The 25828-nt window shown below is 37.2% G+C and overlaps 1 protein-coding gene across 2 annotated transcripts in view; it reads right to left on the bottom strand.

The window, feature by feature from the left end:
- The window catches only part of WASHC3 (WASH complex subunit 3), a 51994-nt gene that overhangs the window by 7058 nt on the left and 19108 nt on the right, over positions 1-25828 (bottom strand). For both annotated transcript variants that reach the window (XM_060113070.1, XM_060113069.1), the window contains exon 6: positions 6069-6133. In XM_060113070.1, the coding sequence (XP_059969053.1) occupies positions 6069-6133 (65 nt within the window). The remainder of the gene's footprint in view (positions 1-6068; positions 6134-25828) is intronic.

The raw sequence follows: 25828 nt of genomic DNA, 5'->3' as shown, positions 1-25828 counted from the left end.
AGTTGTGGCTTGTGGGCTCTAGAGCATAGGCTCAGTAGTTGTGGTGCACGGGCTTAGTTGCTCCGCAGCATGTGGGATCTTCCCAGACCAGGGCTCGAACCCGTGTCCCCTGCATTGGCAGGCAGATTCTTAACCACTGAGCCACCAGGGAAGACCCACAACTGCTTTTTAACACCACCTCTTTGATATTTTTATTATTTCTTACTCCTATGATCAAGGTCTCCAACAGTGGACTAATCATAATTTTCTGACATTGTTTTTATCTGTCCTATACTTTCTAGTCAGTCTGCCAGCCAGTGGTCAAGGACTGGTAATTACCCTGAATGGAATCCCAGCTCAGCAAAAACTAAAAAAACGGAACGAGAGAAAAAACCTATTTTGGGGGACTCCCCTGGTGGTCCAGTGGTTAAGACTCCACACTCCCAATGCAGGGGGACCAGGTTGAATCCCTGGTCAGGGAACTAGATCCCGCATGCCGCAACTAGAAGATCTCGCATGCTGCAAAGAAGATCCCCCATGCCACAACTAAGACCCAGTGCAGCCAAATAAATAAATAAAATAAATATTAAAGACAAAAAAACAAAAAAACCCCCTATTTTTGTAATTGTTCAGTCGGGGAATTGAGATCAATTCTATCCTTAACCAGCCAAAACCCAACCTTTAATCCATTATATTGTTTTGTAGCAGGAGACAGACGAAGATCATTGGCAGATAAGGTATTCCATTAGAGGGCAGGAAAATCTGCTGGATATGCCTTAAATGTAATTAAATAAAGTTTTCTTGCTTTCCAGTATCTGTTTGGTTAACACTAATGAATCTCTTCTTGTCTCAGTGACAAGTAGTCTGAGGTGGTTACTTCTATTTCTGGCAACGATAGTCATGGTCATTCCACAGGCTGGGAGGAGGGTATAAATGTATTTTGAATAGATAAGTCCAGGACAAATGCCAGCTAAGCTGGTTCTGTTTAAAGCCTGCAAAGTAACTTGCCTTCTTTAGCCAAATCAGTATGCTACAAACTGCACCCTCCTACTAATATTAAGAGTGTGACCAGTTAAATTTCAATTTCAGAAGTCTGTTCTTTATTTTTTATTTCTATTTTTTTGTTTTTTATATTTATTTTATTTATTTATTTTTGGCTGTGTTGGGTCTTCATTGCTGCGTGCAGGCTTTCTCTAGTTGCGGTGAACGGGGGCTACTCTGTTGCAGTGCATGGGATTCTCATTGTGGTGGCTTCTCTTGCTGCAGAGCACGGGCTCTAGGTGCACAGGCTTCAGTAGTTGTGGCACACGGGGTCAGTAGTTGTGGCTCGCGGGCTCTAGAGTTCAGCCTCAGTAGTTGTGGTGCATGGGTTTAGTGGCTCCGCGGCATGTGGGATCTTCCCGGACCAGGGCTCGAACCCGTGTCCCCTGCATTGGCAGGAGGACTCTTAACCACTGCACCATCAGGGAAGCCCCAGAAGTCTGTTCTTTACTACAAAGTTTAAAATATAGATTTTTTCAGTTTGGGAAAACACAGAGTATAACTGAAAAGGATAATTACTCTGTACGGTAAATATGTCTTTGTTGAGAACACAGTGGTGCACAGGCAACGACAGGACTCTAAACAAGTTGGGATCCAAAAGCCTGGTAAATCCAATTGTTTAGAACTTGCTACAGATTCCTCCGTTAAAACACTCATAAATCACAACTAACATTTACTGAACATATTTACTGCTTGTCCAGAGCTGTGCTAAGTGCTTACATCATTCTCTTACTCAGTCTGAACAACTCTATAAAGGGTGAACTCTTCTATTTCCCATTTACTGATGAGGAAACTGATGAACAGATTGATTAGGTAATTAGTGCAGGGTCATATAGCTAGAAAGTGGCAGGGCAGAATCCGGACCCCAGCAAGTAGACCATTTCTAAAGTTTGCCTTAGCCTGAGCCTTAACCATCATGAATTTCGTCTCTTGATGGACAGGTCCAGAGGCTAGTCTATTTATGTTGGAGTGGTAAAAGTAGTAATTACTAGGTAATAATAGTAACCTTAGTTATGGGACATAAATGTAAGCATAGAACAGGATAGGGAGAAACATTTTTTTTTTTCTGGTAAGAAAAATCTAGGCATTGATTGAAAAAATTTATAAGGCATGATTTACCTGTTCTATATTTCTAAAACAGATAAAATTTAAAATTTTCCATTTTTTTTCCCCTTAAACTCTTTTGAGTATGATGGTAAAAATGATACTCTTTCACATATCTTTTGATTTCATGGTATTTTTTTTTTCTACTAATTTTTACAAGCTAAACAGAACTAATTCTTGGTTATATAAGCACTATTGTTATTTTCAAAAAACTGGATTTGTAAGAATATTAAATAATCACTCAGAAGTAGCAAACAAATACTATTTATTTGGTAATTATCAGGCATTTTCTTCAGTTTTATAGACTTTCTAAAATTCAGTGATAGTCATTTTTGAAGGAAAATAGCCAGGCTCTCTTCTCCCTTATCATGTAAACCGTTGCGGTTCAAAATTATGTACTCTCCCTAGGTTCTTCAGAACCATTTTTTTTCTTTTTTTTCTTAGATTCCATATATATGTGTTAGCATACAGTATTTGTTTTTCTCTTTCTGACTTACTTCACTCTGTATGACAGACTCTAGGTCCATCCACCTCAGGAATCAAGATGCAGACGTAGAGAATGGACTTGAGGACACGGGGAGGGGGAAGGGGAAGCTGGGACGAAGTGAGAGAGTGGCATGGACATATATACACTACCAAATGTAAAATAGACAGCTAGTGGGAAGTAGCTGCATAGCACAGGGAGATCAGCTAGGTGCTCTGTGACCACTTAGAGGGGTGGGATTGAAAGGGTGGGAGGGAGACACAAGAGGGAGGGAATATGGGGATATATATATACACATAGCTGATTCACTTTGTTATAAAGCAGAAACTAACACAACATTGTAAAGCAATTATACTCCAATAAAGATGTTAAAAAATAAACAAAAAAAATAGCAAAATTACATACTGTCAGCTTCCAGACTGTTATATACACAAGCCAACTGAAGAACAATGTATTTTCTGATCAGTATTTATTTCTATATTAACCTCAGTTTTGCTCTTTGCTCAGTGCAAACAGATCTAGACTATTTCTTCTTACAGTAATATGAATCTGTCTTACTACCTAAAGGTAACAGAAAAAGTGTATGTTTATACCTTAAAAGACAAAAGAACAGTCTTTACTGAAAGCTATTGGCTGAGGCTAAGTATGTACATAAGATTCTAAATAAAAGTACACTCTTTCCTTGGATGGCACATTTTCTTCTCCTTTATCATCTCAGACTTTCCCCTCAAAGCGAGGCTCCTTAACTTTTATGTAAACATGATTCCCAAAGTGCCAGAATTCCTCCTTAACAAGGTGATTGATTCCACTTGTATCTAGCTAAATGTAGTGGGAGCTGGTTTTCTAGTGGTAGTGGTGATAGGTTACAGTGAGTCACCCTATTCCAACCAGCGTCCCTTGTGACCAATGGCATGTACTTATGAGGTAATGGGTCAGAATTCAGGCTCCAGGCTGTGGTTGAGGAACAGCTTTTCTGTTAAGACAATGTTAACTGTTACTGGAATTCTACCCTAAAACTTGGCACCACTTTGCAACTGAATGTTTCTCAACGTTTACAGACAATGATATGTCCTCACGCTTGCTAAGTGAGATACATCAAGGAAGTACTGGGAGTCCTGAGGGTTCTTCCCTTGGTTGTCATCCATGGACTTCTTTTTTTCTTTTTTAATATTTATTTATTTATTTTTGGCTGTGTTGGGTCTTAGTTGTGGCACGCAGGATCTTCCGTTGCAGTGCAGAGGCTTCTCTCTAGTTGTGGCATGCAGGCTCCAGAGCGCGCAGGCTCAGTAGTTGAGGTGCATGGGCTCAGTAGTTGTGGCAGGCTCCAGAGCACGTGGGCTCTGTAGTTGTGGCACGCAGGTTCTCTAGTTGTGGCGCTTGTGCTCAGTAGTTGTGGCACATGGGTTTAGCTGCCCCACGGCATGCGGGATCTTAGTTCCCTGACCAGGGATCGAACCCCCATCCCCTGCATTGGAAGTCGGATTCTTAACTACTGGATCGCCAGGAAGTCCCATCCATGGACTTCTTAAGATGGCGATACCTAAATGGACTCTTTAAGAATATGAAGTCAGCCTGGCTATTTAAGATGGGGGGAGGAAGTTCCATGGGGAGGAATACAAACATTCAAAGACACCAGGATAATGATACATTCAGAGAACTGCCAGTAGTTTGCTACAGCTGCAGGAGATAGGGAGGTATGGATGAATGGCAAGAAATGAAGCTAGAGTCTTGATGATAAAAACATTTATTTGCAATTCTAAGATGTTAGGCTATATGTTAAAGGCAGTGGAGAATCACAGAAAGATTTGTATGTATGAACAGATGAACTATATGAAGAGATCCACTAAGTTTTTAGTGACAGATTGAAAGAGAATAGGAAAACCAATCAGGAGTTATTATAATAATTCAGGTGAAAAACGATGAGGGCTTGAACTAAACAGCAATGGCATGGAGGCATGTGGTGAGATGTGAGAGATTAAAAAAGAGAAAATCACAGTGACTGACATGTTAAGGGGGTAGAGAGGAGGGCAGAATCAAGGGTGACTTTCAAGTTGCTACTGTGGGTAGATGGTTGAAGTAAAGGATAATGAAGTAGGTTTAGGCTGGGCAGGGGATGAAGTGAAGCCAGTAGGGGGTAAAGGTACTGGATTATAGTGCTTATAGGGTGGCTTATAGGGCTGCTTATAGGCCCTATAGCTTATAGGGCTGTTAGTTTTCCATTTATTACATTTTCTCTAGAAAGAAAAATCATGACTTTAAAGGTCATTTTAGCTCTCTGTTAGTACAGAAGGTCTACTGTGTATTTCCAGAAGCAAAAAAGAGGTCACAGTCAATGTTAAATATATTCCAATGAGTACCAAAATGGATTGGACCCATATGTTCAATTCACATTAAAGTATATGTCACAATCCATCTGCTTTTAAAGTGTGTCAGAAACAATTTCCAGAGCAAATGCCAAATATCCTGGAGATACTTTAGTTCAAATTACCAATTATACCATTGTACTTGAACTGTTTGCTACTGAAATACATACTAAATGGAGATACATGTGGGAAATCTGTTCTTGCAGACTTCTAAAAAATTCTTAAATTTCATATTTTGAAAGATAAAATATGAGGAAAAGATTGCATATATGAGGGAAAAAATGCATACATTTTCTTGAAGGGCTAAGAGCCAAGAAAAATTCCAAAGTATACTGCTAGTAGAGTATGAATGCCTGCATAGCTACCATAGTTAAATACATTGGGGTGAACTAAAATCCCAACCTGGAAAAACTCTTTACAAGTGTCTAGATATTTGCAAAGGAGACTAGTTCTGAATAATCCATTACGATATATTTTACCCAGGATGAGCTATGTAGCCAGGTTTGCCTGGACGGAGTAAATTACTGTCAAATTTCTGAGCCACAAATTTTCAGCATTTCTCAAAAATTTTTTTATAAAACTCATACAAAACAATATCTAGTTTCTAATAACCATTACTGTGGACTTAGAGTTACTCTATTTATTTCCCCATCTGGCTCAACCTAGATCATGTAGAGTATATTTCCTATACACTAAGGTCTTAAATAAAAAACTATAGGTAATTCAAGAGAGAGAGAGAGAGATGGAGGGAAGGAGGGAGGGAGGGAGGAAAAAAGTAGCATGGGAAGAAAAAGAGCACTGCTTCTTGAAGACATTACTGCTGTGCAACAAAACTGTCATCAAACTCCATCCCTTCTGCATATACAGATTCATCATCAATCTATTGAAACCACTCCTAAAATGTCTTAAGGCTAGTTTTAGTAGCATAGCATAGATTTTTCACTTTTTAAACATAGCAGAGACACTGTTTATGAAGGTGGTCTCCTCAACCATAAAACACTGTATAGGAAAAACATATAGAGCTTGAAATATTTTTATTATCACTGATAAACTCAGCATCTTGGCAGTAATATCATTATATTAGAAGAATTACTTACTCAAGAAGATCTGGGTCTAGTCCTTCTGATATCATTTTGTTTCTTATTGCCATGACTGGAACACCCTAAGCAAAGAACACAGCATAATAATTCAATTATTAAATATACCTCCTTCATAAAAACAGACAAATAAACCAATGGAACAGAATCAAAAGCCGAGAAATAAACCCAAGCAACAAATATTTGACAAGGGAGCCAAGAATACTCAATGAAGAAAACAGTCTCCTCAATAAATGGTGCTGGGAAAATTGGATATTCACACATAAAAGAATAAAACTTGACCCCTATATCTTGTACCACTCATAAAAATTAACTTGAAATGGATTAAAGACTTAAATGTAAGACCTGAAACTATGAAACTCCTAGAAGAAAACATAGAAAGAAAGCTCCTTGACATGGGTCTAGTAATGATATTATGGAAATCATACCTAAAGCATAAGAGACAAAGTAAAAAATAAACAAGTGAGACTACATCAAGCTACATGTAGCTACAAAGCTACACAGCAAAAGAAACCATCAACAAAGTGGGAAAACTGGGCTTCCCTGGTGGTGCAGTGGTTAAGAATCCACCTGCCATTTCAGGGGACACTGGTTCGAGCCCTGGTATGGAAGATCCCACATGCTGCGGAGCAACTAAGCCCATGAGCCACAACTCCTGAGCCTGTGCACCTAGAGCCTGTGCTCTGCAACAAGAGAAGCCACCGCGATCAGAAGCCCACACACAGCAACGAAGAGTAGCCCCCACTCACCGCAATTAGAGAAAGCCCGTGCACAGCAACAAAGACCCAATGCAGCCAAAACTAAAATAACTAAAATAAATAAATTTATTTTTTTAAAAAGTGGGAAGACAACCTATGAAATGGGAAAAAATATTTGCAAACCATGTATCTGGTAAGAGGTTAATATCCAAAATATATAAAGAACTCATACAACTCGAGCAAAAAAACAAATAATTCAATTAAAAAATGGGCAAAGAACCTGAATAGACATTTTTCCAAAGAAGATATATGAATGGCCAACAGATACATGAAAAGATGCTCAATATCACTAGTCACTAGGGAAACGTGAATTAAAATCACAACGAGATATCACCTCATGCCTGTTAGAATGGCCATGATCAAAAGACAAGAGATAACAAATGCTGGCATGGATGTGAAGAAAAGAAAACCCTGCGCAATGTTTGTGAGACTGTAAATTGGTACAGCCACTGTGGAAAACAGTATGAAGTTTTCTCAAAAAATTAAAAATAGAACTACCATATGATTCAGCAATTCCAGTTCTGGGAGTATATCCAAAAAACCCAGAAACACCAACTTGAAAAGATGTCTGCATCCTCATATTCATAGCAGCACTATTTACAATAGCCGAGACATGGAAACTACCTAGGTGTCCACTGAAGGATGAATGGATAAAGAGTGTATATATACACAATGGAATATTATTCAGCCATAAAAAACAGGAAGACCCTACCGTTTGTGACAACATGGGTGGATCTTGAAGGCATAATGCTAGGTGAGATGAGTCAGACAGAAAAAGACAAATACTGTTCGATCTCACTTATATATGGAATCTAAAAACAAAACAAAACAAAAAACCAAACTCATAGAAAAAGAGATCAGACTTGTGGTTACCAGAGGCAGAGGGTGGGGGTAGGAGGAACTGGAGGAAGATGGTCAAAAGGTACAAACTTAGTTATAAAATAAATAAGTACTGGGGACGTAATGCACAACATGATGACTATAGATAACTTTTCCTTATATCATACAGCAGTGTTAACAGAGTAGATCCTGAGAGTTCTCAACACAGGTGAATTTTTTTCTTTTCTTTTTATTGTATCTATATGAGGTGATGGATGTTAACTAAACCTACTGTGGTAATCATTTCACAATATACGTGAATCAAACCATCATGCTGTACACCTTAAACTTTTCAGTGATGTATGTCAATTATTTCTCAATAAAACTGGAAAAAAATAAAAAATAGAAGCCAGGAAAAAAAGCCTCCTTTTAGATGGTTCATTATTTAAAATAGCTCTTATTTTGCTTTTATATTAGTATGTGCATAGCACTTGAATAATCTAATAAGGTATACATTTTAACTGACTGAATGGAATCAGTGCTATCTAGTACCACATAAGCCCAGATTAAATCATTTGAGTTTATCTATTACTAATTCTGCTGGATAGAAGCCAGATATTATATTCTCACTCTTCTTATATCATCAAAACAAAGAAAACATTGATAAGTCAAATGATTAAGGCCTTGGCTGGGATGGTGCCATGAATACTTAACAATATGAATAAATGCCTTTTCAAATAAAGATTTCAGAGCTTTCTACTCTTAAGTATAGCTATGTCAATGTTCTTTTCATAAGCAAATGGTCCAATTTCACTTGGACACATTATGCAAAAAGGTCAAACAGAATTCAAGAACTCTCTTGGGATTATATTACACATCTTCTCTATACCAATACAAACACCATGTAATGATAATCCTAGAAGTGTATAAGTCACAAAAACATTGAGAACATGTGAATTTCAAAGTTCAGGATAAGAACATCAAAACAGTAAGAAGAGGATATGTCAGAAATAAATACAAATTTACTTGAAAAGGGGACTAATTTGATGTATAAATAAACATTTATTGAAAGCTCACTTATAAAGCTTTAAGGGGAGAAGATGCAATCAAGTCTCTTTCTCAACTCTTCCTCTTCCCCAAAAGATGAGGAAACACTAATCAGATGTGTTAAATTTGAGGACCTTGATTATACCACCTTCAGAAGTAAGTGGGGTCACCATGCTATAAAAGGCTGTACACATGGTTGGGACCCTCTCCCTCATATCTTTTCATCCCACGTGCAGAAAGGGTAAGCTGAGCCAGAGTCCACATGGGAAAAAGCTCAATCTCCTCTCTACGCTGTTGCATACTCTTCTCTTTGGCCCTCCCTTGTCACTAGCCAGTTGTGACATTCAGTTTTGAACCTAAGGTACAGAAGAGACCCCTTAGGAGCTCTGATGCTCCCATCCAATTTCGCAGAGCCCTACCCTGAAGTTTCTGCACTAACCCAGCTAAGGTTCCCTTGCTTTCTTCTGCAGCTGTCCATTGTCTGTTTTCTGGTCTCAGGGATCTTACAGGGTTAGAAATAAACTTACTGGGGTTAGCGGTAGAATTCTGATATCACAATCCCACACTTCAATGTTTAACACCACAATGGCAGCACAGTGCTTTATGCTGAGAAAATAACAACATAATCAGCCCCTGCCCTCAGAGAGCACAGTCTAATAGATGTGTTAAAAAGATGATCACAATACAGTCATAAAATTGATAACAGAGACCTGCATAATGGGCAAGGTTAGACTCAAGGAAAGGCAGACTGAGTTGAGGACCAGCAAAGAATTTGCTGAGGTGAGTCTTGAAGAGGGGATAGGAGCTTATTTAAAATAAAAAACACAAAGACTCAGAAATATATATATATAAATTTTCAAATAATCTATCCATACATAAGCTTGTTTCAAAAATGTTTTAAAGAACAAATATATACTTGTCCAGCTATTTCCCTCCAAAATGCTGATTTTATCTTACATTTCATCCAATAAATCTGTGTTGAGATACAGGCAAGTATATGTAAAAAATATGAGAGTCAAATGGATTATAAATTCAATATGCAGAGCTTTCAAAATTAATGACCATGTATCTCTCATAGAAATGTTACAGATCTTGCCAAATTAAGTTCAGATTAACTACAATACTCATTTTTAAAATCAGAAAATGTATTAAAAATTTAATCCTCACTTTAAAAAAAAAAAAGCCCAAAAAAGACTGTTGTAGAAAGAGTCATTAGATGCCTTCTACAACCATAATCTCTTATTTTGGCTATGGAAGAGAAAAAGTCCAAGTTCTCTACAGCTTGCTAGGTTACAAGAGGCTGGGAAAGCAAAGGTTTTTTTGTTTTTCAAATTCACGGGTTACCAGGAAGACTCTCTCCTGAAAGAGGCAAGGCTGTCATTTACAGGCCCATCTATGTATTCATTTTCATAACTGTTATGTTTTATATTATAAATTGGTAAAATATAATCTGTTAAGACTCCGATAACAAGAAACTTTATTTATTTTTTTAACATCTTTATTGGAGTATAATTGCTTTACAATGGTGTGTTAGTTTCTGCTGTATAACAAAGTAAATCAGCTATACGTATACATATATCCCCATATCCCCTCCCTCTTGCGTCTGCCTCCCACCCTCCTCATGCTATGCGGCTACTTCCCACTAGCTATATATTTTACATTTGGTAGTGTATATATGTCAATGCTACTCTCTCACTTTGTTCCAGCTTACCCTTCCCCCTCCCCGTGTCCTCAAGTTCATTCTCTACGTCTGCGAACAACAGACACTTTAAATACAACCTAAATACTAGATGGATAAAAATAAATGCATCATCATAGAATTCTCTTGAAAACCATACTTCTGAAAGCAATACTGTTCCATGGGGTAATCTTTAAGGTATTCTGAAAAGTTAAGAAGAAGACAAAGAAGCTAGAAGATAAAACTTTGGATCTTTCGTTAGCTTATGAGGTTTAAGGATAAATGAAAGATAGAAAACAAGCACTTACCTGCTTTGGGGCATCCAGCATGAACAGACTCTTCCATTTGGAATAAAGTAAGCACAAGATCACAATTTGCACCACTTTAAAAATATATTATCTGGAGCTAAGACTTGAGAGAAAGATTTTGAAATAAAATGTACTTAATAATAACTTTGTAATAAAAATTATTTAATTTTTTTTCTTGTGGTACGCGGGCCTCTCACTGTTGTGGCCTCTCCCATTGCGGAGCACAGGCTCCGGACGCACAGGCTCAGTGGCCATGGCTCACGGGCCCAGCCGCTCCGCAGCATGTGGGATCCTCCCGGACCGGGGCACGAACCTGTGTCCCCTGCATCAGCAGGCAGACTCTCAACCATTGCGCCATCAGGGAAGCCCAAAATTATTTAATTTTAGTAGTAGAGAAGAAAGCTGACTACTTGAACTACAAGGTTGGAATTTTTACTTGATAATTAAATGTCACTCAACTCTTTAGTATAACAGGGAAAGTTAGGAGTTTGAAACATTTCATTAAAAAAACTCTGAAGTGCTAGGGAGAAATGGTAAAAAGAGCAAGAGTTAAGGTCATACTTTAAAAAGACTTCTCAGTTTTTATTAACTATGGTTTGATGGTAAAGGTCTTTTGACAAACTCAACTATGTGATTTATTTATTATACTTTAGCATAATCTCCACAGGATATCATTGGAAAGGTTATATAAATAAGTTATACAGCCGAGAAAACAGAAGGGAGGAGAAGTGAGGATTGAAAAAAGCTTCCTAAAATATAGCAGAGAAAGTGGTATGGGGTTGGAGAGGGGGAGGCAGTAGGTGGGAAGGGAGAACTGGGGAACAGGGAAGTTGGTGAAATTTGGTAAGCTTCCTATTTTATCATTAGTTTCATGGAACTGGTTACAGTATAAGAGAAGCCTGAATCTATAAGCTCCATATTTTATCCTTAGTTTCTTGAAGCTGGTTACATCACAAGAATACAGATACTACCAAAGTTTGGTGAGTCTTTAGTCATTTCTGTATATGAATATAGATAAAGGAAAATACATATAACTATAATATCTTACCCTATTAAAGACTTTACTATTATCATCACCTTAATACAAATCTGATTAAAAGCTCGATACAAAAATAATTTGGCCTATGTTCCAAAGGACGCATTCCAAAGAGATTTGCTGCTATGTTTCCAGAGATGTTGCTTAGAAAATTGGTTGTTTTGCTATATTCTTCCTTAGAGGTTAAGAAACGGAGTCTGGTTTGTTAAACATCAAAAAGAAGTGTCCAATTTCTGATCTCCAAGAGACAAAGCTACTGGTGGTCTAAGGAGGACATGAGAGACCTCAAAACTGAAGTCTACTGAACTGTGGGATTATTTTTGGCAAGTGATAATGGCAGTTTGTCCAACATAAGTAATGAAGAAGAGAAAAGGCAGCCATAAGTCTGATGTTCCAAAAAATCATGTCTGTATTTGCGTCACTGGAGAAAGTGTGTAAAGAAGCCACACTAATGAAATTACGATGGCAACACTAATAGTTAAACACTACTTTCTTATATCACAAAAACTATTGGAGGCTTATAGGACTGCCAATATTTACATTTATTTGTTATTATGTTAATGAAAGCCAAGATACTAAATTCCTTTATAAAATCATGTTGAAATTCTCCTAAAGTTTTAGATTAGAAGGGGAAAAAACCCTCTTACTCAATCTAATAGAAATGACTTCCCTTTTTAAAAATAATAATACTCTGGAGGTTCCTTAAAAAACTAAAAATAGAACTACCATACAACCCAGCAATCCAACTACTGGGCATATACCCTGAGAAAACCATAATTCCAAAAGAGTCATGTACCACAATGTTCATTGCAGCTCTATTTACAATAGCAAGGATGTGGAAGCAACCTAAGTGTCCACTGATAGATGAATGGATAAAGAAGATGTGGCACATATATAGAATGGAATATTACTCAGCCTTAAAAAGAAACAAAATTGAGTTACTTGCAGTGAGGTGGATGGACCTAGGGTCTCATAGAGTGAAGTAAGTCAGAAAGAGAAAAACAAATACCATAAGCTAACACAGATGTATGGAATCTTAAAAAAAAAAAGGCTCTGAAGAACCTAGGGGCAGGATGGGAATAAAGCAGACCTACTAGAGAATGGACTTGAGGACACAGGGAGGGGGAAGGGTAAGCTGGGACAAAGTGAGAGAGTGGCATGGACACATATACATTACAAAATGTAAAACCGATAGCTAGTGGGAAGCAGCTGCATAGCACAGGGAGATCAGCTCGGTGGTTTGTGACCACCTAGAGGGGTGGGATAGGGAGGGTGGGAGGGAGGGAGATGCAAGAGGGAAGAGATATGGGGATATATATATACGTATAGCTGATTCACTTTGTTATACAGCAGAAGCACACCATGGTAAAGCAATTATACTCCAATAAAGACATTAAAAAAAAAGATGTGGCACATATATACAATGGAATATTACTCAGCCATAAAAAGAAACGAAGGATTTCCTGGTGGCGCAGTGGTTAACAATCCGCCTGCCAATGCAGGGGACACGGGTTCAAGCCCTGGTCCAGGAAGATCCCACATGCCGCGGAGCAATTAAGCCCGTGTGCCACAACTACTGAGCCTGAGCTCTAGAGCCTGCGTGCCACAACTACTGAAGCCCATGCACCTAGAGACTGTGCTCCGCAACAAGAGAAGCCACCGCAATGAGAAGCATGCGCACCACAACAAAGAGTAGCCCCTGCTCGCGGCAACTAGAGAAAGCCCGTGCACAGCAACGAAGACCCAACACAGCCAAAAATAAAAATAAAATAAATAAATTTATATAAAAAAAGAAAAGAAATTGAATTATTTGTAGTGAGGTGGATACAGAGTGAAGTAAGTCAGAAAGAGAAAAACAAATACCATATGCTAACACATATATATGGAATCTAAAAAAAAAAAAAGGTTCTGAAGAACCTAGGGGCAGGACAGGAATAAAGACACAGATGTAGAGAATGGACTTGAGGACATGGGGAGGGGGAAGGGTAAGCTGGGACGAAGTGAGAGAGTGGCATGGACATATATACACTACCAAATGTAAAATAGATAGCTAGTGAGAAGCAGTCACATAGCACAGGGAGATCAGCTCTGTGACCACCTAGAGGGGTGGGATAGGGAGGGTGGGAGTGAGGCGCAAGAGGGAGGGGATATGGGGACATATGTATACATACAGCTGATTCACTTTGTTATAAAGCAGAAACTAACACACCACTGTAAAGCAATTATACTCCAATAAAGATGTTAAGAAAATAATGCTCCTTATATGTTCAAGTTTTTTCCTCTCAGTTTATGAGCTTGAATCACAATACAGTTATGAAAGATGGAAAATATGAAGTTTTTTCCCCTACTTAGGTAAACAATAAAGAAAAGATCTATTGAGTTGGTAGGTGGATAGTACTTTTTTCATTTGAAGGAAGAAAGAATGAGTAGGAATTGGAAAGATGTTATGGGCTGGAAAAAAGCAGCCAGTCCTCCAATCAGGCTTCGTTTATTTAAATTTTAACTTAGTGAAATGGACTCAACCATTTCTTTGCCTTCTGATTTTCAACAGTGCTATACTTGAAATACCTATATTGCATTTTATGAATCATATTAGTAAGGTGTTATATTTAGAATAAAATCTTCAGGTGAAATAATCTATATAATAGATAATAAATGTTTACTGAACAATCATAACAAAAACAATCACATGTTCAATTATCTCCTTCTGGAAGCTTTCCATGAAGGGCTACAAAATTAATTTAAATAAACCTCTTAATCACTGTAAAGTGGACGATGGCTACCTAAAAAAAACGGAAGCTTTATTACTAATGACTTGTACAGATTTAGAAAATGCTATACTCTGATATTACAATATCAGATACTGTTGCCACCAAGGGTCATTTATTTGAACCTAAATATGTGGGCAAAAAAGAAGCTCACAAATCTTGACTAGCACTATATACAGTGGTTTCTATGGAGCTAACAGTAAATTATTCCTTTTTCAATGATTATCTCAAGAGATTAGTATCCCAGTGAGAAAGTATTTCTCACTGACTGTCCATCAGATATCTTTAAAGATGTAAGAACAAATCACATGATAAAATGGACAAAAATGACACTGGCCATGATGGCCAGGGCCCAGGCAGTTACTATTACTTTATTCATAAAATAAATACATGTTAGCAGTTCCATCTGTGCCTTTTAGAAATGGGAACTAAAGTTAACCTAAATGCTTATCAAGAAAAACCCTTAAAGAAATTATTTCAAAAAGTGAGGCATCTATTGTCATGAGACAATATTCAAAATACAGCTGTATCAATTTCCCCATGTGTTCATTTTTCCCCTGGATATTATTTTAACATGATAAATATTAGGTGTAATGACCAAAAAAGTGCATGGTGTTTTCTTTGTAGCTACACAAATATTTGTTAATTTCAGAGTAATTTGGTGCTGTGAAAGACCCATTTTCCTCCCTTCATTATAAAGCAAAGATAATATCTAAAATTTAAAGTCTTGCTATGATAGGTTAATTAATGCTAGAACTCCATTATAAACATGTCAGTTACACTATAGCTTTGCTATCCCTCATTTCACTCAAATGATATTTGTTCTCTGAAATATGTATTAACAGAATTTTCTAAATTTAATTATACTTTTACTTTCCAGGAATAAAAACTTTAAAAGAATTTCTATAGCAAATCATTTTGAAATTTGCTACTTAAATTAAAAGTATCAATATAATAAATTCAGATGGAATCTTGTTCAGTTTTTGAAAACATTATTACTATATGTGTCTATTAAAGAGGACTTAATGAAATATCTGCAAATATGGTAATAAAAGCTATACATAATAGAATTCTTAGTATTTAACTATAAGGATGATTCTACTGATCAAAACCACAGAATATTCACTTTTGAAGTAGTTTTCCAACAGTGGTAATGTGTCTGAACTGGTGTGTTATGAGTCTTTCATTAAATGCTCTTAGGGATCCATAGGGACCTACTCAAAGAGAGATGACCAAGACTGGGCATTACATGTGAGTTCAGAACCACAATGAAGGGCAATGAATCAATGGGTCATCAGCACATGGTCTAACTAACCAACTGAATAAAAATAATTTGTGAACTTGGGCTAGGAAAAGAACAAGAAAAGAAAAGTTAGGATGCTGCCTTACATTATGAAAAACTTTGGTAAGATATATTTACATCTGGAGATTTTTTTTTAAATTGCAGTATTAAGATAAATACAAAAGATGTAGATATCCTCCAGTAGAGGAATAGATAATTTTCATTCATTTTCTCCCAATAAAATTCAATATTTTGAAATGTACTTTTTTTAAAAACATAGTTAACATATTAGCATTTTCTCCAAACTGTAAAATAATACTTACCAAAAGATTAACTTACAAATGATGTTGTGATCCATTCAAAACAAATAATCTTCTGTACCAGGCCTCCACCCCATTACGAATGCTTTCACTGAGATCCTTGTCAGAATATGGTGCTAAAATGTCTTCCTCAAGTTGATGGTCTTTAAAACCTCTAAGACACTTCTCTCCCACCTGAGGTGAGCCCACTTCCTTATTATAGCTCATTTGCTTCTCTGGTCTTTACTTTTTCTCCCATTAATTTACACAATCTTAGACAGACTAATTTATAGTTAAGGTGAGAATCACAATATTTCTAAAAAGAGTAAATCTAATGAAGTAACTACTTAATTTACATTACTATTATTTCCTCCTCACCAATCTGTAGAACTTTTATGTGAGGGCCCTTATTTCTGGCAAAGGTGGTCAATAGGAAAAAAATAGAAGGGCACCGAAAAATCAAAGTTGGGTAAAATTTTATAGTCAGTTTCAGAGTAAAAGAACTATACCGCATATTTCAGCAAGTATAAAAACTGTCATTGTTAGCAATCTTCAAAAGCTTCCTTATGAACTTTAATAGCGATGTACTGTTCCTTTTGTCACAACTTCTATCATAAGAGTTAAGGAGTTGTTTAAATTAGTTGGAATGAAAGATATGAAGTCAAAAGATAAAAATATTTTTCTGCTAAATCCCCTGGTCTTTATTGGTTTCCATTTTATATATCATTTAAATGAAATTCCTATTAAATTCAACACTACCTTAAGCTTACCCTCTAAAAGTTCTCTCTCCTGTATTTGATTGCTTACTTCTACTCCTTTTTCCTTCTTTTGTGGGGAGAAGTGCATAGAGTTATGGTGTTATAATGAATTTAAGGCAGATGAAGTAAATTTTTTTGGCACTTAGCAAAATAAATAAACTGAAATACATAATTAAATGTTTCGGCTTGAAAGGACTGTTTCAGATAAACTGTCCCACACAGTATCTAAATTACTTTATATATGATACTGATGATACAAAAATATGATATGGAGAATAAATTCCTAAAGAAATATAATCTCTTTATACACAGTTTTAAGAAAAACTGATTTGACAAATTTAGCATCCTAAATTACCTTATGAATTATTTTTAAAAGATTATTTTGTGCCCGAATTCTCTTGTGTTGCACTTACTCCTCCTTTAAATTGTTTTATTTAAATTAATTTAAATTATCTGATACATTACTAAAAATCAAAGAATTCATACAGCAACCAAATATCCCCCTACAACTCTAAGAGAGACTGGCATCTGTGTACACTGGCTTGTTGATATATGACCATTCATCAAATATGACTGAGAATTCTAAACCCTCCTGAAGTTCACAGTTCAAAATATGTATATATTTTCCAGAGGTTATAAGCACCATAAATAAAAACAGTTATGGGGCTTCCCTGGTGGCGCAATGGTTGAGAGTCCGCCTGCCAATGCAGGGGACATGGGTTCGTGCCCCGGTCTGGGAAGATCCCACATGCTGTGGAGCGGCTAGGCCCGTGAGCCATGGCCGCTGAGCCTGCGCGTCCGGAGCCTGTGCTCCACAACGGGAGAGGCCACAACAGTGAGAGGTCCACGTACCAGAAAAAAAAAAACAAAAAAACCCAGTTATGGATAAACAACTAGTTCCTATCAACAAATTATTCAAATCAATACTTGCATGGCGGGACTTCCCTTACGGTCCAGTGGTTAAGAATCCACTTTCCAATGCAGGGGATGCAGGTTCGATCCCTGGTTGGGTAACCAAATCTCACATGCCACATGCGGCCTGCATGCCACAACTACTGAGCCCATGTGCTCTAGAGCCCGTGCACCACAGCTAGAGGGAAGCCTGCATGCCACAACAAAGAGCCCATGCGCTGCAACAAAGATCCGACGCAGCCAAAAAAAAAAAAAGAGGTGCAAAGAAACTTAAAAAAAAGTACTTTCATGGCAATTGAATGCCACACAAGGATAGCTATAACGGAAAATATGCAAGCATTAAAATATTCTGAGCAGTATGATTATGGCAAAAGTGGTATTAGTGAAGAAAATGTGAGGAATAGATAAGCATCAAGGCAGGTGCATATAATATAACCAAATGGATACTGACAACCATCTAACTTTGTAGGGTCTGCCCACTATGTGTTTTCCCTTTAGTGTTCTAAGGAAAACAAGAAATCAGGAAAACAAATACATCAGGAAAGCAAGAAATTTAAAACCTGAATTTAGCAATATTATTGTTTACTGCTCTCTAAGAAAAACATATGAGAAAAGTAAAATAAGGAATAAACAAAAGGGTAAGTACATCATAAAGCAATACTTCTTAACCTTAAATGTGTACATGGTATGACTGGTTCTGGCCTCCCTAACTTTCAATTTCAAGGAAACTCGGGAAGGATTCAAAAGGAAGCCATAATATTGAAAAATCATAATCTGGAAAACTGGCATAATAATTCTTTACACATGGTTTCCTTAGAGGTTAGTTCACTGACTTTAGCAGAGAATAAGTAACTTGGGTAGATTTTGTTTTGTTTTTGTTTGTTTGTTTGTTTGTTGCCAAAGATATAACAAAAAGTACCCGTTTCTAGGTTTTCCAGATACTCAGGCCATGGCAAAGCATAGGCTGTTACCTCAGGGGCTCTCAATTGGTAGCTGTCACTGTTTTCTGCCTTAGGGAAAATCTCTATCCAATCCTTCTTGCATTTGATGCAAGATAGAATGTAAAGGAAGCAGGATAACTGTGGTCACTTGATCTCCACTTATGCCATCTCAAAGTTACTACTCATGCAGTTTACCATTCTGCTTTTTTATACCATTCTCTCTTTTATAGTCAAATGGAAATGGAAGTGAGAAGGATAAAGTATTTTCCCTTTTCAATTTTCAAAGCTGGCTAAATTACACAACTAATTAAACAGATATGTATGTTCGCCTGTATCTTTTCTTTATCTACATTCGTATGTGTGGGAAATCAGTCATTGTACATGCTAGCTTTTACCTTCAATGAACAGTGTGATGCTAAAACCCCAGAGGAAATTGTCTAACCCCAAACCTTTATGTAGTCAAAAAATACTGACCTTGATACTGGTTAGTAAACTTTAGCTATTATAAACAAAACACATATTAAAATACCTACAGAATTAAAAATAAAAATAAAAAATAGCATATAAAAGTTAAACTAAATCTGCACCAGTGTTTTCCATAGCTCTGACTATATATGAACCAGTAGCCCCTCCTTTTGACTATACTGCCAACCACTGATGAGAAACCTACCCTGGAACTCTCTAGAACATGGGAAGTCACATGTGGGTCATGTCCCAAACAAGGTTTTAAAGCCCTTAATTACTCTTAAAAAACTATACCTTATCTAAAGAGTACTCTACACTTCATGCTTGATTAGTTTCCCCAGGTCCAAGGTATATAATTTCTTGATGAACATCTTTAATAATCAGTTGAAGATTCTTTCCTTAGGTAATGGAACTCACATTTCCCCAGGCCAACATCCACTGCTGGCAACAGATGCATCAGAACCACCAGAACCAAGATTATTCAATTCACATTTTAAGCCAGCCAAAGAAAATAGAGCTTTTAAAAAAAAACTAAGTGTCCAAAGAGACTGTTTTGGCAAATATGGTTTCAAAAAATACAAGTCATTAGCTTCTTAATGTGGAAGTCAAATTTTCCCAATGCACAATTTATTACTGGCAAAGGATTCACCAAGCTCTGCCAGTAAAAAGGGGAGAACTGTTGGAAAAGTGATCTATGCACACAATTCCAGTTAAGTTATAAATGCAATATGTAATTTAGTAAAGACTTGTGCTGCACTATTATGACAACAAACATTATATCAGAATCAATTACCTGCCATATTTGGAACACAACATTATTACTCACTGAAAAATCTTCTGTAAAACTTGCTTTAAAAGGAAAAAAAAAAACCCAGTAAACGCCGGCAGGTGTTCCAGGAACATTCATTAATAATGAGATCCAAATTTGGAGATCAATTAATGGATCATAAATGTAGAGAACTTTAGATATCATTTTATTTATGTTTGAGGGGACTGAGAACTTAAGAGCCAATATGGTCTGAATATGGTCACACAGGATTGCATGACAAAGCTAAGAAACTATATAGCATGTTGCATCCCAGAAGTACGAAGTAAAGATCTTGGTGTGTACCCTGAGGCATTCAAATTGTCTCATAGGTAACTACTTCCTGGAACTGTAATCATTTTGTACCTCACAGAAGGTAGTAATCCAGGGGTGACAGAAAGAGGTACAGAGACCAAAAAGAAGGGCACAGCTTATTCCTCTGTGCATTGGTACTTGTGACATTTGAAAGATTGTGTTGGCTTCTGTTTAAAGGAGTTTATATTAAGCAGTTTTAATTACCTAGTCTCTAAAGTAGATTTGCAGGTATATGACAAGTGAGGAAAGGCAAATATAAAAGCAATACATTCCAGGAGATATCTAGGACCCAGGAAGAGGAAGTTTTCAGGGCAGCTTACAAAGAAAGCCAAAAAAGACTGTAGTTCATCCTGATACCCAGAAAGCCCAAATTATTTTTTTTAAAACATCAGGGTTTGTAAGTTACAGGACTTCCTATGTCTTCCTATCTGAAGTGAGTGATCACTACATGGGTAGTCAGCAAATTCAAACTTTTATACAAGTGGAGAAGCTGAAAGTGCTTGAGAAACACACTCACTGTCTTATGAGAGAGAATGACATAGTTCTAAATAACGATTCAGGAAGGAAGGAAGAGAAAAGATTACAAGAGGGTTGAGGACTTAGTAAGTATTAAGATGCTGAGTGGAAGAATATTATATTTTGGAAAAAGATGAGAAACTAAGCATATGTGGAATTACAGGTATAAGAAAGACTGCTTATGGAGCAGCAACTCATATTTTTAAATGGCAAAAATATAAAGGCAATTAAAAATGAAAGAAATCCTATTACTGTCCTTAGTAGCGGAGAGAACTTGTGGCACTGTTAATTCCCTCTTGGGTACAGAATGGTTATTTGGGGGATCTTAGGAGTAGATTTTTATATTGTTGGTATACAGTGATTTTTTCAGAAAGACAGGTTTTCAGGAGACCATGCTATCTTTCCTTTTGTTGATACAAACAATTCCCTAAATTCCAGAATGCAGGCTTCTAAAACTCAGCTTTGATAACATGCATCCATAGTAATGGTATGGTGGGTCATAAACTACTTGAGATCATACCAATAGACAAAACAGAACTCATTTGATGAATTATGCTGATATGGTCTTTCTCCATGTTAATAACTAAAACTAAATTTTTAGTGGTGGGTAAGCAAGAGAAACCTTAGTCACCCTCTGAGGTTGAGAGAAATTGGGCATTTTAATGAAAATCTACAATCTTTTTGGGAAAGTGAAACACTTTCTAGTATTGATAAGGCAATTTCTAATAAAGCTACTCTCTAGAATTAGCTGGGGTTAGGCTCTTACATCAAATCTGTTTTTCTTTCTACCTATATCCCTCTGAACCCTATTTGTTCTCAGTCACTCTCAAAGAACTGAATCACCTTGGAAGAATAAACAGCATAGAAGACTAACACAAAAAAACAGGAGGCAATTTACTATCCTGGAGTATAGAGATACAAAGCTATCTAGATTCTTCCCATGTCAATGACAGAAATTGGAAGATTCAATAATACAGATTGCAATGGGTCTCTAATGACTCTTCTCTACTCCTGTGAGGCATTTTCTAAAGCAGGGTAGTATCGTAATTTGTTCTTTACAGTTAATAGTTTTGTTAAAATACAGATACAGGAAACACAACTAGCTATGCAGATGCTGCTAAATCAATATTTTAGGTGATGACTTCTGACACTAGAATGATTATACTCCTGGAAAAGAGTTAAGTAGTTCAGAAGAACCAAAATTTTATGCTTAGCAAGACCCATAGGTATGATCAAGGGGCTTTAAACTGAAATCAAAGGATAAAAAAATTCCTCAATTAAAACTGTAAGACTGGGCCTCCCTGGTGGCGCAGTGGTTGAGAGTCCGCCTGCCGATGCAGGGGATACGGGTTCGTGCCCCGGTCTGGGAGGATCCCATATGCCACGGAGCGGCTGGGCCCGTGAGCCATGGCCGCTGGGCCTGCGCGTCCGGAGCCTGTGCTCCGCGGCGGGAGAGGCCACAACAGTGAGAGGCCCACATAACGCAAAAAGGAAAAAAAAAAAAAAAAAAAAAAAACTGTAAGACTATGAACAATAATAACACCACAGGGGAGAAAAGCAGAGTAAAAGAACTATCAGGTACTGATTAAGAGAAGAGATATAAACAAATAGAAAAAAAAATCCAATAGCTTTAAAAAAAGTGTGTATGTGTCTATTTGTATATAGCAAACCTGAAATTTCAACATAAGTAAATCTCAGGGATTAACACTTAGGAATCCATGAATGGGAACTGGCATTTGAAAGGAGTATCTTACAATGTTTTATAATGGAAGGCGGAAGATACCTTTAAACCAATACATACACATGTATATGGAAATTCTTGAACATGGGATAAAGGAATCCCTAAATGAGGTTAAAAGAAGGCAATAGGCTTCCCTGGTGGCGCAGTGGTTGAGAGTCCGCCTGCCGATGCAGGGGACGCGGGTTTGTGCCCCGGTCCGGGAAGATCCCACATGCCGCAGAGCAGCTGGGTCCGTGAGAGGCCACAACAGTGAGAGGCCCACGTACCGCCAAAAAAAAAATAAATAAATAAATAAAAAATAAGGCAATAGTTGTACTATCCGAAGGAACATACTTTTTGGCCACCTGAACAGAAGCAGGATTTAGGTCAAGTTTTCCTAAAACATGTTGCAAACAAGCACAGGGATAAGATACCGCCGTGATGCGTGGAGACATTAGCTCTTTACCTGTACTGGCAGCTAAATTTTGTTCAAATCAGAGCATCTGATAAATTCCTAAGTTACCCTGTTGAAAATTTCATCCTCCAACAAATAGAGGAAGCAATGAGGGGAACTGATTTAACGATTTCATACTTAAATTTAAACAAAAAGCCAGAACTGAATGATGATGCAGAAGTGATAGGAACTCTAGTAGTGACTATGCCAATGAAAGACAATCCTGGGCACTGTCAAACATGTTGCTACATCTCTGGTTGGATATTTTGACAGTCACTCATGATATTCTTAGGAAACAGGACAAATAGTGGATTTATAGATGGCTTAATAACTATCATCGAAAGAATAAACATTGGCAGGTTCACATCAACCTTGAGGGAGACCTCTACTTGGTCTATTCTTGGTTTGGTTCTACAAAACATTTTAAATCAGTAACTTGAAGAAATAGGAGCACATCTGTACATTTCTGGGGGACACAAAGTTGAGAAAGAGAGTTATAATATGCAGGATAAAATAGTACATTCAACAAATATTGGGACTTCCCTGGCAGTCCAGTGCAGTGGGCACCAGTTTGATCCCTGGTCAGGGAAGTAAGATCCCTGCATGCCACACAGCTCGGCCAAAAAAACCCCAAACAACCAAAAAACAAACAAAACAAACAAACAAAAAACCACCAACCAAAAAACAAATATTGATTGAGCACCTTTTTAGGTAAGGTGTTAAAGTGAATACAAAGATCAATCAAGATATAGTTCTTCCACTCATTTCCTTTTCAACACAAGTAGATAAAAATATTTTAAAATTATCAAAGAACAAGATATGAAGTGAGAGAAAATACAGATAAAGTGGTTGGACAGATAGATGAAGGGAGACTTCTGGCTTTATGTGTTGGTGGGTTCAGAATCTGGGATAATTTAGTGAAAGTGTTCATAGGAACATGTCAGATGAGTAGAATTTGGACATGCAGTGGTCAAGAGAAGGGGGATCCAGATTCAGAGGTGGGAAAGCATGGAGCTTATATTGAGAAAGTTTTGTGGTTTTGTTTGAAGAATGAAATGTAGGACAGGGAGCAATAGGAAACAAAAGTTGGGTAATAAGATTCTGGGATACAGGTTGGCATGATGAACTAAAAACAATAAAATTAAGTTTAACTTGGATGAACTTATAATTTCAAAGCAAAGATGTTGGTCCCTGCTTTCTACTTGAAAATTATTACCCCCAAACAATAAGGCAAAAAGAAATAACACGAACTCCAATTTTAATGACTAAGAGGCATACACGAACCACAATACATGGAAATTAAAAGCAGATAAAAGAATGATGACTTAGCATAGCAAAGGAAGGCCAAGTCCATGTGCCTGAAGAGGAGGATACCACAAAGAAGCAGCATTTCCAGAACACTGGAAATGTTCAGGAATTAGAAACACCCGTACCAAAGGCAGAAGGGAGAAAAAGGACTAAAATCAAGGAAATGGGGCTAAAAACATAAAAAAGTCTGAGGCAGAAAAAATTAAACCCCTGCTCATGGTGACACCAAGCAAAAAGGATGGGCTAAAGCTAAGTGCCAGATACTGCTATAGAATTAGATAGTTTAAAAAATAAGAAATAAAACTAACTATTACTTCTTAAATGTTTTGAGATAAAAATTATTTGGTGTTATAAAACAGTGTAAAGGGGCTTTCCTGGTGGTGCAGTGGTTAAGAATCTGCTTGCCAATGCAGGGGACACGGGTTCGAGCCCTGGTCTGGGAAGATCTCACATGCCACGGAGCAACTAAGTCCGTGCACCACAACTACTGAGCCTGCACTCTAGAGCCTGTGAGCCACAGCTACTGAGCCCACGTGCCACAACTACCAAAGCCCATATGCCTAGAGCCTGTGCTCCACAACAAGAGAAGCCACTGCAATGAGAAGCCCGCGCACTGCAATGAAGAGTAGCCCCCGCTCGCCACAACTAGAGAAAGTCTGCGCACAGCAACAGAGACCCAACACAGCCAAAAGTAAATTAAATAAATAAATTTATTAAAAAAACAACAAAAAAGTGTAAAATATTTTTAACCAGTTCTTAATCAGAAGAGCATTTCTCAAAGCACGTATGCTCTGGCTCTGAGTCCCAACTGCAGAGATTCTCATTTAGTAGAGTGGGAAATAGAAACCTATATCTTGAACAAGTTTTTTACTCTAAAAACCACTCAGCTAGTGTAAAAAAGAAACCTATCACCAAAACCTATCAAAAATTAAAATAGTATAGAGAAAAATACTGTCATTTTCATTCATAGGTAAATACTATGTGCCAGGTATGGTTCTAGGAACTGGGAATAGGGCAGTAAACAATAAGGTGTATATTCTAGGAGCAGTAGAGACACAAACAATGTACGTAAAATAGGTAGTATTTTGCATATAATTAGATGGTTCTATGAAAAAATATATAGTAGGGAAGGAGTAAAAGGAATGGGACTAGAAAGAAGGTAATATTTCTGCAAATATTTGACGGAAGAGAGGGAGCAAACCATAAAGATATTTGGGAAAAGTGTTTCAGGCAGAGAGAACTGATGCAAAGGCCCCAAGACATGCGACTGTCCATATATTTATTCAAGGAACATCAAGGAGGACAGTAGAGCTGGAGCAGAGTGAGTGAAGATATGAGATTAGAAAGGTAATTAGGGAACTAAATTGTATAGCATCTCACGGGCCTCTGAAGGACTTTGGCTTTTATTCCTAGTGAGATGGTAAGCTACATGATTAGAAGAATAAATATATGAAGAATATTTACATATATACATGCAAACATATGATATATATTATATATGAAATTCTGAAAAGCAATGAAATTTGTCTAAGTAATTAATAACGAAAATAAAAATGTCAAGTGGTGTCTGG

Source organism: Mesoplodon densirostris, chromosome 11 (genome assembly GCF_025265405.1).
Source record: "Mesoplodon densirostris isolate mMesDen1 chromosome 11, mMesDen1 primary haplotype, whole genome shotgun sequence".
Classification (NCBI taxonomy): domain Eukaryota; kingdom Metazoa; phylum Chordata; class Mammalia; order Artiodactyla; family Ziphiidae; genus Mesoplodon; species Mesoplodon densirostris.
The sequence above is the reverse complement of the archived record's forward strand: the minus strand, read 5'-3'. Positions and strand labels throughout refer to the sequence as shown.